The sequence below is a fragment of the Scyliorhinus canicula genome, chromosome 16, assembly GCF_902713615.1.
Source record: "Scyliorhinus canicula chromosome 16, sScyCan1.1, whole genome shotgun sequence".
Classification (NCBI taxonomy): Eukaryota; Metazoa; Chordata; class Chondrichthyes; order Carcharhiniformes; family Scyliorhinidae; genus Scyliorhinus; species Scyliorhinus canicula.
In genome coordinates this window covers 30612028-30630556 of record NC_052161.1, presented here as the reverse complement: position 1 = coordinate 30630556, position 18529 = coordinate 30612028, and the positions used below count along the sequence as shown (strand labels likewise).

Below are 18529 nucleotides of genomic sequence, written 5' to 3'. Positions count from 1 at the left end.
TTTAAATAATTATGGTTGGAATGCACATTCTATTGACACAACTCTTAAGTCAACACCATAATCATCCAAAAATAATTTTGAACTTACTCTTAAGTTTTTATTTTATGTTACTAAGCAGAATTAGATAAAGATAAAACCAAGCTGTGGCATGCAATGCTGCGCTTTAGGAATAGGTAAAAAAAAAACTCAATTCATATATAGTAATCTAACCATGTTACATTACAATGTGCTGTATTTTGGGCAACTGTCCAAACATGGGACTACAGAAGCATTTTTTTCAGTTTAACAATAGTTAACTGTTTACTACATTTCATTTTATATAACTTACAGCACAGAAGGCTGCCCATTGTACCTGCATCTTCAACACGAGCCATTAAATCCCAATTTCCTGCCTTTTCCTTTATTTCCTTTTATATTCTTCCTTTAAAATGCTTGATTCCCTAATCAATGATGTTATTGCCTCAATCTGAATAGCCCATTATGTTACAAGATTTCAAGTTCTAATAACCCTCCACAAAAAAAGATTCTTCTACCAGAAAGTGAACACAGTTCAGAACTCACGTTTACATAATAGCACAAGTCTTAATACTTTCCAGATTTGCATCAGAGACATTTCTGCATGTAGACTATCCCCACTTGAATAGTGATAATGGGCCTGATGGGACACTGTAAATACCGTTATCACTCACCATATTTTTCTTTGAGCATTAAAATAACATAGAACAGCAAATTAATAAACATAAAACTTTTCCAATAATGCAGGTTGAGCATCCCTTATTCTAAATGCTTGGGGCTGAAAGTGTCTCGGATTTCAGAATTTTTCAGATTCTGGAACACCTGTAAATTCATATAATGCGGTAGTTCATCCAGCAAGCCTTCCACATTTCAATAACCTTCAAGAGTTTTTAATACTTTTGTTTCGCTTCAAGAGACATCTTGGGAAGAAACACACACACAAAAGATTTGATTGAAAAGCCTGCCTTGCTGTGTGCGTGTGTTTTTTTTTTTGCTTCTCATCCTGTTTGAAATTGAGCAGCTCTGGGTTTCATTAGATCGATATTTCTATTGCAGACAGAAGGCGGCCGTGTGATCCTCTGCTAACTGGAGAGGCGTTTTGCAAAGCCGATTGAAAGAGTGACAGATGGAACTTGTGTGATCCGCTGCTAACTGGAGAGGCGCTTTACAAAGTCGATGGAAAGAGAGAGTGAGAGAACTCGGGGCCCTGTGTCTACAGCCACGAGCACCGCTCACATGGTGTTTTGCCTTCCGTACAGCTTTCTAGCAGATGCCCCTCGCCCGAGCGGGCCATGGGAGGAAGGAGATAGGGGAGGAAGGGGACAGATGCCAAACCCATGGCTCCCAGACTACTATAAACAAAGCCTCAAGTCCAAAGCTGTCATTTAAACACACACAGGAGTGAAGACGACTAGCTGGGCGAGCCTGAGGGCAGCGAGTCTCCAGAATCCCTCTTCACCAGGTGGACCAAGTCTTTGCCCTCACTACTCGGCGACCAGGATGGAGCCCATCTCTTCCGTACCTACCTGGAGAAGGAGAAAGGCGTGGACACGTTGGATTTCTGGTTCGCATGTAACGGGTTGAGGCAAATGGACCTCCGACATCCGAAGACAGTGGCTAAAGCGATCCACAAGCGCTTCGTGGAGAACAGCGCCGTGTCCAGGCAGCTGAAATCTGCGTCCAAATCTTACATCAAAGACAGCATCAAGAATCAGCAGATTGATTCAGCAATGTTTGACCCAGCCGGAAAAAAGTGTGGATTTCAGAGGTTTTGAAATAAGGGATGCTCAATCTGTACAGTAAAATCATTAATATTTGTAGAATGAGGGCATTCATGCATTCGAGAATTAAAACAATTTGTAGACCTGAAGAATTGATGTGTTACAGAGATAGCAACAGTGAAAAGGAGTAGATGGAATGATGAATGGACAGAAACCACTAATTCTCAAAACTGACCTCCACTGGCAACCCTTGGATCTCATCTGTTCTTTTTGGAAGAAATATTTTAACAATTTGACTCATCTTCCACTATACCTCAAAACTTTTAGTCTGAAAGACAACCAAAGTGTATTGTGAGGAGAATGGTGTGGCAATTATATTCAAATCATTCTGAAACTTGGGTCTGAACATCATCAGAACATAGATGAGTAAAAGCCAGCATCTAGGAATTATATAAAACTAACCTGGCCGGGGGAATCTCTGGTCGCAGTACAAGTTATGAGCCCGTAACACAAGCCCGCTTATGACTTGGAGCAATTATACTTTGAGAGATGTCCCAACGATACCTGGTTCGGAAAATGACAACATGCTACAGTGGGGGATGCTTGCCGAAGTGGAGGTTAAATCTTTGTACCAGCACAAACCTAAATTAAAAACTGAACAAATTATACTCCGCTTGGCATTAACCAATTTTGTTTCAGCATGGTTGGAACTTATGGTGCAAAATATTCTATTAGTTCCAACATAAATCAATATTAATTTAGCATAAATAAAAGAAATCTGTAAGATGACAAAAATGTAACATAGAAATAATTTCACAGTTTAAACCGTAGTATTTTATGAATGCGAGTGTCTAAAACAACTGGTCAAAGAGTTTAGGTAAACCGCTGGAGCGGAATTGATTATTTTCCCTTCATAGAATCTATGCTACATTTTGTACGAGTGTGAAGTAGAACGATGTTCGACATGCCCCCACTCCATTAGGTACTGGATGAACACAAAATAAACCTTTTTTCTGGAATAAATTTTATGCTCAGTTCACTCATCGAATGGTTGTCACTTGGTCCACCTCCGGAGAGATTGAAGGGTACGTGCAAATTGCACAAATATCCGGGACAGGTTATGCAATCGTGCAAGTAGATCTAGGGCAGCATGAGCCAACTCAATTTAAGTAAAATGGTTTGATTGCTTATGGGACCAAATGACATGAATACATTTAGTCAATGATTTGAAAAATGGATCTACAGCAGACCTTAATTTGTAATACTCATTAATAAAAAATTGGAGAAAATGGAGACACTTCAGTATGCAAGGAGTTTCTATCCTGACAGAGGGGTAGATAAAATAGTAAATATTACAGAAAATGTACACATTGTTTTAAAAATGGAAAGTGTCGTGTAGATCAAAAGTAGTGAAAAACAGCTCCATGTAAAGAAGTTGTGCACAGAAAGAGTGATGAGCAGGAGAATGGAGGCAAAAATCTAGGAATAATTTAAAACAGTTGGACAATGATTGGCAGCGTGTACACACTCCCTTGTTTATTTATTTATTTTTAAAATCGCTTATTGTCATGAGTAGGCTTCAAATGAAGTTACTGTGAAAAGCCCCTAGTTGCCACATTCTGGCGCCTGTTCGGGGAGGCTGTTACGGGAATATTTGAATTAGAATGAAATAAATCTTTCACAGCTTGTGGCTTTGGCAATAAGGAGTACAAAATAGTGGTTTAATAGTAAAGAACGTTTTGAGTATTTCTGGAAAAAACTTTTAGTCTTGCACTCATCAAGACAATCGCAAGGATAACAATATAAAAGCAATTGGGTTCGATCCATCTCCTGCGCTCACCCCTTCCCCTTCCTCCCACAACCATGACAGGGCCCCCACTTTGTCCTCACTTTCCACCCCACCAGCCTCCACCATTTCTGCCAACTCCATCATGATACCACCACAAAACACATATCCCACTCAGCATTACACAGGGACCGTTCCCTCCATGACACCCTGGTCCACTCCATCAGAACCAACACCTCATCCCCTTCCCATGGCACATTCCCTTGCAATTGGAGAGGGTGCAACACTCGCCCCCTTTACCTCCTTCCGCCTCATCATTCAAGGTCGCAAACACCTCTTTCAAGTGAAGCAACATTTCACTTGGACGTCCTTCAATTTTGTCTACTGTATTTGTTGCTCCCAATACAGTCTCCTCTAAATTGGAGAGATTAAACACAGACTTCTTTGTGGAACACCTTCATTCAGCCGGCAAGTATGACCCCAACTTTCCTGTTGCTTGCCATTGCAACTCTGCGTCTTGCTCTCAAGCCCATATGCCTGTCCTTAGCCTGCTGCAATGCTCCAGGGAAGCACACTGAAAACTGAAGGAGCAGCCTCGCATCTTCTGCGAGGGCACATCGCAGCCCTCATGACGGAGTTCAATAACTTTAGACTGTGACCTTGCACTTCCATCTTAACCTTTTCTTTTATATCTCAAAAATGTTTTGTCCCAATGCAAAAACCTCCCTCCCTTTCCCCCACCTAGCGTTCTGTCACTCGTTCTTTAGTTTTGTTTTCAGAGCATTGACCTTGGTTCCCCCATTAGCACATTCTGATATCTTTCCTTCATGCAACTACTAGCATCTTCTCCTGCCACTAACGCTTCCTCTGTCTCGTGACCTACACATCTTTTTGCAATCTTTTACAGCTCCACCCATCACTGTCCTTCTACTTTGTTCTAGCTGCTCCACCCCCTCTTATATAGTATATAATCCATTACATTTCTCTCTCTCTCTTTAGCTCTGCAAAAGAGACATATGGACATGAACTGTTAACTCTCTCCACAGATGCCGCCAGACCTACTGAGTTTTCCCAGAGTTTTCTGTTTTTGGAAGAATACCAATGTCAGGGGAAAACAACACCTGGATACTGGATGAGAAGAGGGTGCTTAATCGTTGCTAGCCCCGTGGCTATAGAGAATGCACCAATTGATGGTGACTGACAGTTAACTGCGAAGCATTGTTTGAAACGTAAACCAGGCAGCTCGGCTCTGATTGGCCAAGGAATTGTTCTGTGGAATGACTATCACTTATTTTGTTTAGCTGTAACAGACACAATGTTTGTACACATTATTTCTGTCCGCAAAGAACAACGCCTTGTGTATTAATTTATGTGGCTTCCAGTACAAGCAAATGTGCCACACTGCGAGCATGACTGACAATCTTAAATTAGCACACTTTTAGCAAATGTTGTCCAATTGCGGAATCACATTTAATGCTTTGAGTTTTGTAAGCATGGGTTGGTCGGGCACAGTCTGTACTTTGCCTCTTGAGAACGGCGGAAGGGGACATGTCGTCTGGTATGACCCGCCAGTCTTTGGCATGTACGGCCTACATAACCGAGCATCACACTAGCACTGAAACTCATATCCCACATTACTCATTTGTGTGAAAGGCAGAACTTCTTTTTGGCTTGAAGGCGGCATCTGGTTAGTGGCGAATGCTGCTCGTATTGCCACTGCATAGCAACGTGTGAAAGAGCTAGCTTCAGCTGTTGCTCAAAGTTTTGGGATACCTTCCCTTCCAGGTTAGTCGGAGGTAGACAGGACACTCCTCATGGCCAGAAATATCAGCCTTAGGCCCGTTCATGAGCTTGCGTGCTATACTGCATGGAATTATCTGATCAGGGCAGCTATCCCCCCACATGATGCTTTTGATGCGCCCAATTTCAGCATCAAGCTTGTATGGTGAGCAAATGGCTCAGGACCTATTTATGAGACTGCTGATCAGGCTAATCTTATAGTGTGGGGGATTGTAAGAATCCCAACATGTGTATTGACTAGTGAAGGTAGACTTGCAGTAAAGCGTGGTAGACAACACATGTTTCAGCAGAACAAAAAAAATTTATACCATTTAAATTAAAAAGGATATTTGTATTTTCGTTTACTTCAACAACCCCATAGTTGAGACAAGCTTCCAAGAACAGTGCAGCTCTGTCAAAATATCGCATGCTGAAATGTAAAAAATATATATTTACCAGAAATATGAACATGCAACCTACTTCTTAACAAATAAATAGAAGACTGAAGTATCAAAAAAATGTGAAGAATTAGAATTTCAAACTCAGTTTTAGAAAATTGCAATTCCAATTGCTGCTCCTTGATGTGCAGAGTTTCCTCCCACTCAAATCGACTTTCATTCAGGGGCACATTTAGAAGAGGGTTTTTTTAAAACAATCATCTGTGTGTGTGCATGCACAAGTTGCCTGGTTCCCAGTGCTTGCTTTTGTGACATAGGCACATATCATGTCATTGCTCTCTAGGTCCATTTGACATACTTTATTGTTGCCATCAGCTGTCTTATTTTGCTTTCCGTTCTGAGTTTGCTCCCCCACCCCCCATCCAAGTGCAAAGAACAGCTCGAGCCCTGCTAATGCCTCAAGAGAAACCTCCACAGGTAGTGCCTACATTAGCATTACTGATCATGCCCATAAGCAGCATCAGATACATCCTTTACCAGTTGTCATTTTTGGATTAAGCACCATCAGCGAAACACAACAGCAGTGCAACTAGAATCTCAACATACTGTAAATTAGGGCAGCACGGTGGCACAGTGGGTTAGCCCTGCTGCCTCACGGCATCCATGCCCAGGTTCGATCCTGGCTCTGGGTCACTGTCCGTGTGGAGTTTGCACATTCTCTCCATATTTGCTTGGGTTTCGCCCCCACAACCCAAAGATGTGTAGGCTAGGTGGAGTGGCCACGCTAAATTGCCCCTTAATTGGAAAAAATGAATTGGGCACTCTAAATTTATATAAAATGAACATTCTGTATGTTACTCTGTAAGAACTTAGAAGTAAATTACTCAGTACATTATTCACTATATTTAATTAACTTATTAAATTCCATAATTTAGTTACATTTAATAATTAAGGTGCTTGTTGCATTTAATAAAGGAATAATATAATGATGTAGCGTAGAAGGAGGCTATTTTGCTCAACATACCTGAGCCCAGCTCTTGGAAAGAGCAATCCAGTTAGTTCCACTCTGTTCTTTCCCGATAACACACAAAATGTTCTTTTTTCAATTATTTAACAAATTCCCTTTTGAAAGTTATTACTGAATCAGCTTCCACCACCTTTCAGGCTGTACATTCCAGGTCATAACAATTCATTGCATTTAAAAATGTTCCAGCATGTCACTTTAGATTCTTTTGCCAATTATTTTAAATCTTTGCCCTCTGGTTACTCATACTTCTGCCACTGGAACCAGTTTTGACTTTCTACTCCATCAAAACATTTCAACTCTTTGTACAACTCTATCAAATCTCCAATTAATCTCCTCTGTTACAAGGAGTTTACAGCACTCATCATAATAAACAAAGACACAAAGAAAATAAGAATTGCAAGGTTCTTCACAATAACTATTATGTTAATCTGAATTTATTCCTTCAATTCTCTGACTATAAGGTCAACCATCTGGTCCACAACTGATATTCCCAGATCAAATAATATTCTATATAAATATACACACACATTCATTTTGTCTGAAGTCACATTTCTTACCTGTATAACATTTCTGCAACTTTGTTAAAACAGCCCAATGAAAGGAGGACGAGGATAGCCTTTGACTTCTGGTTTACCTGAGATGAACAAAGATGCTCTACCCAGCGTTTTAGTACTTCTGCACACTCCTCAGTGTTTAGACGCACCTTTATTAAAGAAATTAAAAAGATAAATATTTTCTGATATGCCCCTCTGACTAACGTGACAAGATGGGTCACAGTATATTCAACAACAACGTGTATTTATACAGTGCTTTTAACGTAACAAAACATTCCAAGGTACTTCACAGGAGTATTATAAAGCAAAATTTCACACTGAACCCTGAGCAGGTACTAAGTCAAAGTTGCTTAATTGGCGAGAAGGCTAGTGTGTGCTTCAAAATAACATAAGTAATGCAGGGGTTCAAACAGTTCTGGCTGCAGTTGACTTGCGGCTGCCTCCTTGCCCTGTCCCACAGTAAAATCAAAGCACAAAGCCATGGTTCAGCAACCCATGAATAAACAAAGTAGCTACCTCGAGAAGAAGAAGAATGTGGAAGGCCAGCCAAGTGCAGAGGTAACAAAGATAGGGTTGAGGGTTTCAGCAGCAGATGAACTGAGGCAGGAACAGCATTGGGAGATGTTATGACGTGGATGTGTTGAAGTTCATCTTGGGTCAAAGGGGTGGCATGGTAGCACAGTGGTTAGCACTGTTGCTTCACAGCTCCAGGGTCCTAGGTTCGACTTCCGGCTTGGATCACTGTCTGTGCGGAGTCTGCAGGTTCTCCCTTTGTCTGCATGCGTTTCCTCCGGGTGCTCCGGTTTCCTCCCACAGTCCAAAGATGAGCAAGTTAGGTGGATTGGCCATGCTAAATTGTCCTTAATGTCCAAAAAAAGGTTAGGTGGGGCTACTGGGTTAGGGGATAGAGTGGAGATGTGGGCTTAGGTGGAGTGCTGTTTCCAGGGCTGGTGCAGACTCGATGGGCCGAATGTCCTCCTTCTGCACTGTAAATTCTATGATTCTATCATTTTATGAACTGTGACAGCCTACATCAGCCCCAGACGTCGGGGTGCTGGATGGAGTCCATAGCTGGGTAACAGATTTTTTTAATAGGGGACTGAAAACAATGGCTTTGATTTTCCCATTTTTAATTCAGAAGGTAAAAGGGAACTTGCATAAATGTCTATGACCTCTTACATGCCACAATTTACTGAGATATGAAATCTTAGCAGATGAGAACAAAACTCTTATTCCCTTATGTTATGAATAAATCAGTGTCTGCAATTTGCAAAAGTCTTGTCACAAATTCTCAAATACATTTATTAATAATTGTGCCTGGAAATCTGACTCCTCAAACAGTAGGATACAAATGCTTACCTTTCCTGAGAAATTCAAAGGTGCCAACCCATCTTATTTTAAAATTGATTACAGTAGTGGAGAAACCAGATTTTATATGAACAAGCTCACATGTTAAAACGTGGCATTAGCAACAAGAAATTGGAGTTAAGTACGCAACAGTCTGTTATGGTTTTTCATATTATTTCAACATTAGATTTCCCAATAGGTGGCAGGGGCAGGGCCCAAATTCGGCCTCAGTCATTGCCAAGATTTTCTTTTGAATAAGCACCAAGGCCGGGGGGGGGGGGGGGGCCTCGTCTGGAGTTCATGGGGACGATGGCCAGGGTGTATGCGGCCTTCCCCACCACCATCCCGGTTAGCAGGTTAGTTTGAGGCTCTCGGGGGAATCTCATTCTGGGACGGACGTCACTGAAGGTGTGTGCAGGAGTGGAGGAAGGGAGGGAAACAGAGGTGTCTCCACACAGAGGATGAAGAGAGGAAGAACGCTCCAGTATCCTGACCTCCATTTCCCTAAATAAGCAGAGTAAAAGCGTCACAATGTTGCTCCTTGTTTATTTATAGCCACTGCCTACTTCATCTGCTCCAAAGATCTAATGGAGTAAAACACTAGAACTGTGCTTGCACGGTATTGGCAACAAACGCAGCCTTAATTAAAAGAACAAATAAAACTACGATTAACAGAGCATCATTTATTCAGTTGCTGTGAGAGCCGGATACGGACTAGAACTTGTAATTGAAACAGGTACCAGGCAACTTTTCTGCCAAAATCAGTCATTCTGGTTAGTTACATCAATGAAGCACCTGGTTAGTTAAAGTAACCAGATAAAGGAGACATGTCACAAGCAAAATACTACACATGCTGGAATGCTGAAAATGCTGGAATACTCAACAGGTCAGGCAGTGGAGAGAGAAACAGAACTTCTGACAAAAGGTCATCAATCTGAGTGTTAACTTGGTTTCTCTCTGCTGAATTTTCCTATAATTTTCTCTTTGTTTCTATCAGAGATTTATGTTGGACTGTTAATGACACTTGGCTGACCAACAAAGGACACTGAAAATCATTAATAAAACTATTTAAATTAAGAATATACAATCATATCATGTGGAGGCCATTTAGCTTAGTTAGCTACATGGCTAGCATGTGGTTAAGAAAAATGACAACAGCACGGCTTTGATTCCCATTCTGGCTGAGGTAGACTTGGACCTGCCTCCTCGCTCTCCCCCGAGAGTGGAGGCCAATGGTAAACCGCCGACAAAAGAAACTGTGCGAAGCATCAGCAGACTATATGCCAAGGACCTGCTCTTGGACAGCGTACTCCAGGAATGGAATGCAATCATATGAACACTTCTAATATTAGAACAAAAAAGAAAAAAAAGGGAAGACACGGCTGTGTCAGCATTCGAAAGTCTGAGAAAAGATTAGAGCTGAGAATTTGTGCAGAATGTCACTAAGACAGGTTAGGGCATGAGAACAAGATCAAGGACATGAACTTTATGTTAACTAGGGAACAGGGAGCCATGAGAGCTTGTGTGTGATAAAAGTGCAGGACTTTGCGTGGATCAGGATTAAATATGCAAGCTTTGAGATGATGAAGGCAAGACTTAGGGTTTGGCAGAGAGGTTAATCTGGAGGTGGGGCCATTGCTGAGGTGGAAGAAAGTAGACTTAATCAGGAAGATGACGTTTGGAAGGAAGTCGAGCTCAAGGTTAAGCAGAAGGCCAAGGATCTCCAACTTGGGGCTCAGCTCGAGGTGTTAGCTGGGGAGGTAGGTGAAGTCAAGATCAAGGCATCCAGGCATTGGAAAGGGCAAGAAAATATAGGGTGGAATTTTCCCATTTTTTGGCAGTGTTACAGGAGGGAAAAATGGCATTGAAGACACCAGCCCCAACGACAGCTTTCTCCACCGTATTGTTCAATTCATAGTGGAAAGAAAGTGAAGGGACGGGTCCCACAATGTAACACTGGCAGAGCCTGCCCGGCCAGCAACGTAGCAGTGCCCAGGCATGAACCTCTCCCCCCTGAGCAGTGCACTCATCTGAACTTTTCTGGCAGGTTCTGCATGTCTTGGGGATGTGAATGGATTATGTAATCGCGGGGGAGGATTATCATGCATCGAGGAATACTAATTAAATGTAAATTTATTGTCATGCCAATCCTGTTTTAGAACCTCAGGATTCCTGTCATGCCACTGGGGGGGGGGGGGGGGGGGGGGGGGGCGCAGGCAGGAGAGAAGGGGGGAGAAGAGGCGGGGGGGGGGGAGAGAAGAGGAGGGGGACAATCACAATCATACCCTCATGTCAACATGAAGCGTGATTTGGCCTCCTGTGGGATTTTCCATTCCTGTCGGACGAAAACTGGAGTGGAAAATCCCCCCAATAGCTTCTGCTTTGTTGACATTAAAATGGAGGAAATTACTGGTTCTGCTAAATCATAAATGTTGGAAAGCAATTGGAGTGTATAGCAATTTCCTTTAGTTCAAAGGAGAGGGTATATAGATAGCACAGCACACGAATTATATGTTTTGGTAGGAGGAACCAGAAGAAGCAACATAAAATAAAGGATCCAATTCTAAAGGTGCTGCAGGAACAGAGGGGCCTAAAGGCATATGTGTACAGCTCACTGAAGGTAATGAGGCAGGTTAAAAAGTGGTTAGAAAGGCATACAGGGTTCTAGGATTTCTAAATAGAGTCATACCGTACAAAAGCAAGGAGGCTATGGTAAAACTTATAAAACACTGGCTTTGTCTCAGCTGAAGTACTGTGTCCAATTCTGGGCAACACACTTTAGGAAGGATGTGAAGGTAGCTATGTGGATGCAGAAAATATTTACAGTACAGCTCCAGGAATGAGGGACTTCAGTTACATGGATAGATAGGTGAAGCTGGGCTGTTCTCCTTTGAGAAGAGAAGGTTGAGAGGAGATTTGATTTTTTTTTGATTTGATTTGATTTATTGTCACATGTACTGAAGTGAAAAGTATTTTTCTGTGGCCAAGTAAATGTACATAGTAGACAAAGAAGAATAGCAGATAGTTATAGTGAATGGGAAAACGTACACTGTACATCGACAAATAAGTAATTGGTTACAGCACGGAACAAGAGCCAAAAACAAAGCAAATATGACATGAGCAAGAGCAGCACAGGGCGTTGTGAATAGTGTCTGAAAGGGAACAGATTACTCTGAGGGAGTCGTTGAGGAGTCTAATAGCTGTGGGGAAGAAGCCGTTTCTAAGTCTGGATGTGCGGGTCTTCAGGCTTCTGTATCTTCTGCCTGATGGAAGGGCCTGGAAGAGGGCAAAGCCTAGTTGGGAAGGGGTCTCTGACAATGCTGTCTGCCATCCTCAGGCAGCTGGAGGTGTAGACAGAATCAATGAGAGGGTGGCAAGCTTGTGTGATGGGTTGAGCTGAGTTCATCACACTCTGCAGTTTCTTGCGATCTTGGGCCGAGCAGTTGCCATACCATACAGCTGGATTGGAAGCTCTCTATGGCACATTAGCAGAAGTTTGAGAGTGTCGATGCAGACGTGCCAAATTTCTTTAGCTTCCGTAGGAAGTAGAGACATTGTTATGCTTTCTTAACTGTTGCATCAACGTGAGTGGACCAGGACAGTCTGTTGGTGATGGTGAACCTCAGGAACTTAAAGCTATTGACCATCTCCACTTTGGAGCCATTGATGTAGATAGGTGCGTGTGTAATACTATGCTTGATGGAAGTGTTCCAATTCATGAGGTGTCTGGATAGTGAGAAACTATTCCCATCAGTGGAGGAGTCAACAACCAGAGGCAGAACAGCCAAAGGCAACACGAGGAAAATCTCATTTATGTAGCGGGTGGTTCGGATCCGGAATGCACTGCCTGAAAATTCGATGGAAGCAGATTCAATTGTAGTTTTCAAAAGGAAATGGTATAATTATCTGAAGGGAAAGAATCTGCAGGGCCACGGGAAATGGGTAAGCAAGTGATCCCGCAGTGAGCCGGCCTGTGGTCAAAGGGGTGAATGGTCTCTTTTAACGTGTAACCATTCTATGATTCTCAGTGAAAGTTAACTCACGTTTTAAGATAATAAGACCAAGGAAAAGCATAACAATTATGAAAAGGAGGGCACCAAAGATGGCCCCTGGTGTACATGCAATCAGTGGGGAACAAAGGGCATTGAGCAATGCCTACCTATGATTACAACGAAGCAACAACAGTGTCATGGAGGTGGAATAAAGAGGAGAAATGGTGAAGTGATGGTGAACCATCTTGAAGGTAGTAGTGGGATCAAGGAGGTTGAGGGGAGAAAGAAAACAATCTGTTGAATAAATATTTGCTCTGTTGTGCCTAAAATGAATTATGAATGACTTACCTTTGCAAGCCATGCAGCTCGATTCCACTCTCCATAAGTCTGTAAATATCGACAAGCATCCTCAGCTTTATCTATCAGACAAAGCAACTGAACTCCTTCTGCAAGGATAACATGAAGTAGAAATACTCAAAAGCAATACTGAAAATACCAACTCAGGTGTACAGCATGCATACATCAGTAACTTTTTACAGATATGAACAATCAAAAAAGATTTTCTCACTCTTAGGTTTTTAAAACAAATCTAATATTTAGGTATAGATGAACTATTGCCCAATTGAGGTGGTCTCCATTTCCTCGTTAGCACTTTGCTTTTTAAATAATTTACATAGAATTTACAGTGCAGAAGGAGGCCATTCGGCCCATCGAGGTGAAACATGAATAAAATGTTTCAGGCAAAATAAAATTAAGAATTTACCTAGAGCATTAAGGCCTCTCCATAACTATTGCAACAAATGTCAGTATTAGCCTACTGCAGTTTTCCAATGAAGCTGTTCCTGTGCGATTTTTTGACTTTCTGATTTTATTTTTGATATCCAGCATCCAGTTTTTAAAAGCTGAACTTTGTTTTTGAGTGCTACTGCATGCAGGCAATGTGACAACTGGCAGCTCCCAAAAACAAAACACATGCATAGACTGTATTCTAACTAGGAGCTATGTTTCTTCAAGCCACTTTGGGAGGAGGGGAAATCTTCGGCTAAATCCCAATTTTATTTTCTCGAAACAGCAACACATCAGATTTATTCAATTCAAATACATAATGTCCCCCCTTCTCTCCCACTCTTAAGAAAATCCTAAAACCACAAAGTATCTAGCATTATAATTTCCTTACATTAAATACTTGAGGGCTTCAAACTCCCTTATCATCTCCCACTCACACTTACTACATCTTTCATGATTGTCTGGAGTATTATTATTCCCAACATACATCCTTTTAACTTGCAGCTTGATTTATTCTGCTTACCACAGAAGTGTATTCTTTTATGCATTCCCTCTTCACCCTATGGCTATGTTGCTTTTTGTAATCCAGAATGATCACATTTGAAGATAACACTATTGATCTTTCAACCTTTTTGCTAACTTTTCTACCTTAATTTGAGCTAGATCTCTTCGTATCTCACTGCAGACTTCCTTTTCCCAAGTCCAGCATTTATCTTTGACTCTCCATTACTTTTTGTTTCCTCTTCAACACTAAACCTTAACTGAGCAATAATAATAACAATAATAATAATAATCGCTTATTGTCACAAGTAGGTTTCAATTAAGTTACTGTGAAAAGCCCCTAGTTGCCACATTCCGGCACCTGTTCGGAGAGGCTGGAACAGGAATTGAACCCGCGCTGCTGGTCTTGTCCTGGATTACAAGCCAGCTATCTTAGCCCACTGCTAAAACAGCCCCTATAATAATAATAATCGCTTATTGTCACAAGTAGACTTCAATGAAGTTACTGTGAAAAGCCCCTAGTTGCCACATTCCGGCGCCTGTTCGAGGAGGCCGGTACGGGAACTGGACCCGAGCTGCTGGCCTTAATCTGCATTACAAGCCAGCTGTTTAGCCCTCTTTGCTAAACCAGCCCCAACAAGGGGCATAGAAGTATGAACGGTGGCATGGCAGTGCATTTTAGACTTGACAACAAAAGTAAAAACCCTCAAGTCAAAGCCCCAAAACTGTAGTAGCAGAAGACAAATAGATTTGCTGATGGATTTGCCAGGTTGGTTTTTCACTGTTGCTTGATGATGAAAGGCACGAGGGGGAATTTTTAAAAATCAGAGCACAATGACAACTCATTTTCAGACGACAGACGCCTGGCTTCTGATGTGTAAAACAAAATTTGAACTTTTTTGTGAGGACGTACATTGAAACTATAATTTTTAATGCCAACGATTTAAAGGGCTTTTTTGTAGGTTGTCAATTTCATTTCCAATTTCAAATTGTGCAGTTGTAAAATCTGAATCAAACTATCTATTGACATGTGGAAGTGGAGAAAATTCAGATCATGATCATTGGTTGAGGTTTTACTATTTAATTCAAATTACATAAACCTTTCCAGTAGCCGACCAAATATGACAGGCAGGTAGGTTGGTTCGCTGTCTGTGAAATGCCATGCAGATATCAAATACAAAGAGCTTTTGGCATGCTGCAGATCTTCCAGAATTGACAGCTTTTAATTGTTTTTGAAGTTCAATTTCTTTGTATTGACCTACCTTGGAATTTCATCAGCTGTAATGCAATGTGCAGACCTGAGCAGTTGACCTTGATTTTCTAACTAACATAGCTGACTGGGAAACACATTCTCTCGAACCACTTAAAGTATTGGGAGGAATCTTCCCATAATTTGTCAGTGTCAGCAATAAAACCGGTGAGTAGCTCCCCAGCTGCACAGCCAGGTTTTCACTCCAGATTCTCTGGCAGCTTATAATTGCTTCACAGCTCCAGGGTCCCAGGTTCGATTCCGGCTTGGGTCACTGTCTGTGCGGAGTCTGCACAACCTCCCCATGTGTGCATGGGTTTCCTCCGGGTGCTCCGGTTTCCTCCCACAGTCCAAAGATGTGCAGGTTAGGTGGATTGGCCATGATAAATTGCGCTTAGTGTCCAAAATTGCCCTTTGTGTTGGGTGGGGTTACTGGGTTGTGGGGCTAGGGTGGAGGTATTGACCTTGGATAGGGTGCTCTTTCAAAGAGCCGATGCAGACTCGATGTGCCGAATGGCCTCCTTCTGCACTGTAAATTCTGTGATAATCTGTGATATGCCCTGAAAACTGGGGTGTAATTTGCACCATCACTGGCGGGGTGGGGTCTGATGAGTTGACAACACGGGCTCCACAGAACCCGGGCACCCCATTCAGCGTTTGAAAGAAACTATCCCCTGCCCCTCCCCCAGACTCCCATTTCATGGACACGGGGTTACCATCCCCAACAGGCACGGCGGCATTCTCCCCCACACTGCTCCGCCCAGTCCCTCACCATGTAGCTATCGAGGCTCACCCCCTCCCCCTCCTCTCCTTCACCACACAGGTATCGGGGCTCCACCCCCTCCCCATTACACAGGTATCGGGGCTCCACCCCCTCCCCATCACACAGGTATCGGGGCTCCACCCCCTCCCCATCACACAGGTATTGGGGCTCCCCCACCCCCCATCACACAGGTATCAGGGCTCCACCCCCTCCCCCATCACACAGGTATCGGGGCTCCACCCCCTCCGCATCACACAGGTATCGGGGCTCCACCCCTTCCCCAAATACAGGCACCAGGGCTCCAGTCCCCCCACCCCCCAATCACACAGGCATTAGGACTCCACCCCTCCCCCATCACACAGGCATCAGGGCTCCATCCCTCCACCATTACACATATATCAGGGTACCAGCCCCCTCCCCCCCCCAATCACACAGGCATTAGGACTCCACTCCCTCCCCATCACACAGGCATTAGGGCTCCATCCCTCCACCATTACACATATATCAGGGTACCAGCCCCCTCCCCCCCCCAATCACACAGGCATTAGGACTCCACTCCCTCCCCATCACACATGCATCAGGGCTCCATCCCCCCCACCCCCCCAATCACACAGGCATTAGGACTCCACTCCCTCCCCATCACACAGGCATTAGGGCTCCATCCCTCCACCATTACACATGCATCAGGGCTCCAGTCTCCCCAGCCCCCAATCACAGGCATTGGGGCTCCACCCCCCTCCGACCAATCACACATATCAGGGCTCCATACTCCCTATTACATATGATGTGGAGATGCCGGCGTTGGACTGGGGTGAGCACAGTAAGAAGTCTTACAACACCAGGTTAAAGTCCAACAGGTTTGTTTCAAACACGAGCTTTCGGAGCACGGCTCCTTCCTCAGGTGAAGAAGGAGCCGTGCTCCGAAAGCTCGTGTTTGAAACAAACCTGTTGGACTTTAACCTGGTGTTGTAAGACTTCTTACTACCCTATTACATAGGCATCAGGGCTCCCCGCCTCCCCATCACAGGCAACAGGGCTCCACCTCCTACCCCATCACAGAGACATTGGGGCTCCACCCCCTTCCCCAATCACACAGCCATCAGGGCTCCACCTCCTCCCCCAATCACACAGGCACCAGGGCTCCACCTCCTCCCCATCACACCTGCATTAGGGCTCCACCCCTCCCCCAATCACAGAGGCATCAAGGCTCCACTTCCTCCTCATCTCACAGGCATCAGGGCTCGACCCCTCCCCCAATCACACAGGCATCAGGGCTCCACCCCTCCCCCATCACAGAAGCATCAGGGCCTCACCTCCCCCAATCACACAGGCATCAGGGCTTCACCTCCCCCAATCACACAGGCATCAGGGCCTCACAGCCCCCAATCACACAGGCATCAGGGCCTCACCTCCCCCAATCACACAGGCATCAGGGCTTCACCTCCCCCAATCACACAGGCATCAGGGCCTCACCTCCCTCAATCACACAAGCATCAGGGCCTCACCTCCCCCAATCACACAGGCATCAGGGCCTCACCTCCCCCAATCACACAGGCATCAGGGCCTCACCTCCCCCAATCACACAGGCATCAGGGCCTCACCTCCCCCAATCACACAGGCATCAGGGCCTCACCTCCCCCAATCACACAGGCATCAGGGCTTCACCTCCCCCAATCACACAGGCATCAGGGCTCCACCCCTCTCCCATCACACAGGCAAGAATCTGTTTTCCCAACTCTAGTGAGATTTTGGGTCTCCATCCCCGTTTACACTGATGCCTAACGCAGACTCAAAATTGCCCTCTTCAGGCAGGATTGGCATCCTAATTCAAATCTCCACAATGAAAGGCAACAGTATTAAAGCTTTTCTCTGCAGACTGCTACATCTGAAAAGTACACTAAAATTTTAAGTAACTTGGCTTTGTCTCACAGATAAAAAGTTACCTGCTAGCTTTCCATTTGCTATCATGTTAGTAGCTACCAATTTTATGGTGCTCTGGGAAGGACCGGAAGAAGTAATGGTTGTAACCAGACAAGCTTTCAGTGAGTCACAATAATAGCTTGGGTTCTCTGCACTTGTTTCCAATAGCAGTTGCACTGCCCTGTCCGTCTGTCAAACATAAACAGTGACATAATGAGGTCAGACAGCATAATTCTTTTTGTGAAAAGCAAATATTCTTTGTTCACCCACATAGCTATTTCCTGTTTCTGTGTTGGGAGTTATCTTAATATCAAAATTGTTGACCTTAAAAGCCTGTCTGGGAAGAAGAATGATGTGTTTGAAATTTAATTCAATTTTAAAGTCCATATCATTTGATGTAGCTTGAGCTCTCAGCTCATTTTCCAACAACATTACTGCTGGTTTACATCCACCGAAACAAACACATCTAATTAGACATCGGAGAGCAATGGAATATTTCATATTCAAGAACTGAGCATTTTAAATATTCATTTTACAGCACTTTGACTCATGCACATCTATATATTAAAAGTAGTATCAATATTGTGCATCTCCTATAAGTGCCACACTTTGGCTGGGATTTTCTGCTGGGATTCGCTGTGGGAGAAGATGGGGACGCAGGTGGAAAATCTCGCGAGACCACTGAAACAAG

The 18529-nt window shown here is 43.6% G+C and overlaps 1 protein-coding gene and 1 long non-coding RNA gene across 2 annotated transcripts in view; both read right to left on the bottom strand.

Moving 5' to 3' along the window:
- Positions 1–18529, bottom strand: part of wdr11 (WD repeat domain 11) — a 151691-nt gene that overhangs the window by 909 nt on the left and 132253 nt on the right. Inside the window, exons 25-28 of the mRNA XM_038773684.1 lie at positions 17862–18027; positions 12968–13065; positions 7284–7429; positions 5652–5731 (exon numbers count right to left, since the gene is read on the bottom strand). Of these exons, the coding sequence (XP_038629612.1) occupies positions 5652–5731; positions 7284–7429; positions 12968–13065; positions 17862–18027 (490 nt within the window). The remainder of the gene's footprint in view (positions 1–5651; positions 5732–7283; positions 7430–12967; positions 13066–17861; positions 18028–18529) is intronic.
- On the bottom strand, positions 409–5617 carry LOC119950843. The gene is made up of 2 exons (XR_005457443.1): positions 2199–5617; positions 409–2064 (listed from the first exon to the last, which is right to left on the bottom strand). It is a non-coding gene; the product is annotated as an uncharacterized LOC119950843 (long non-coding RNA).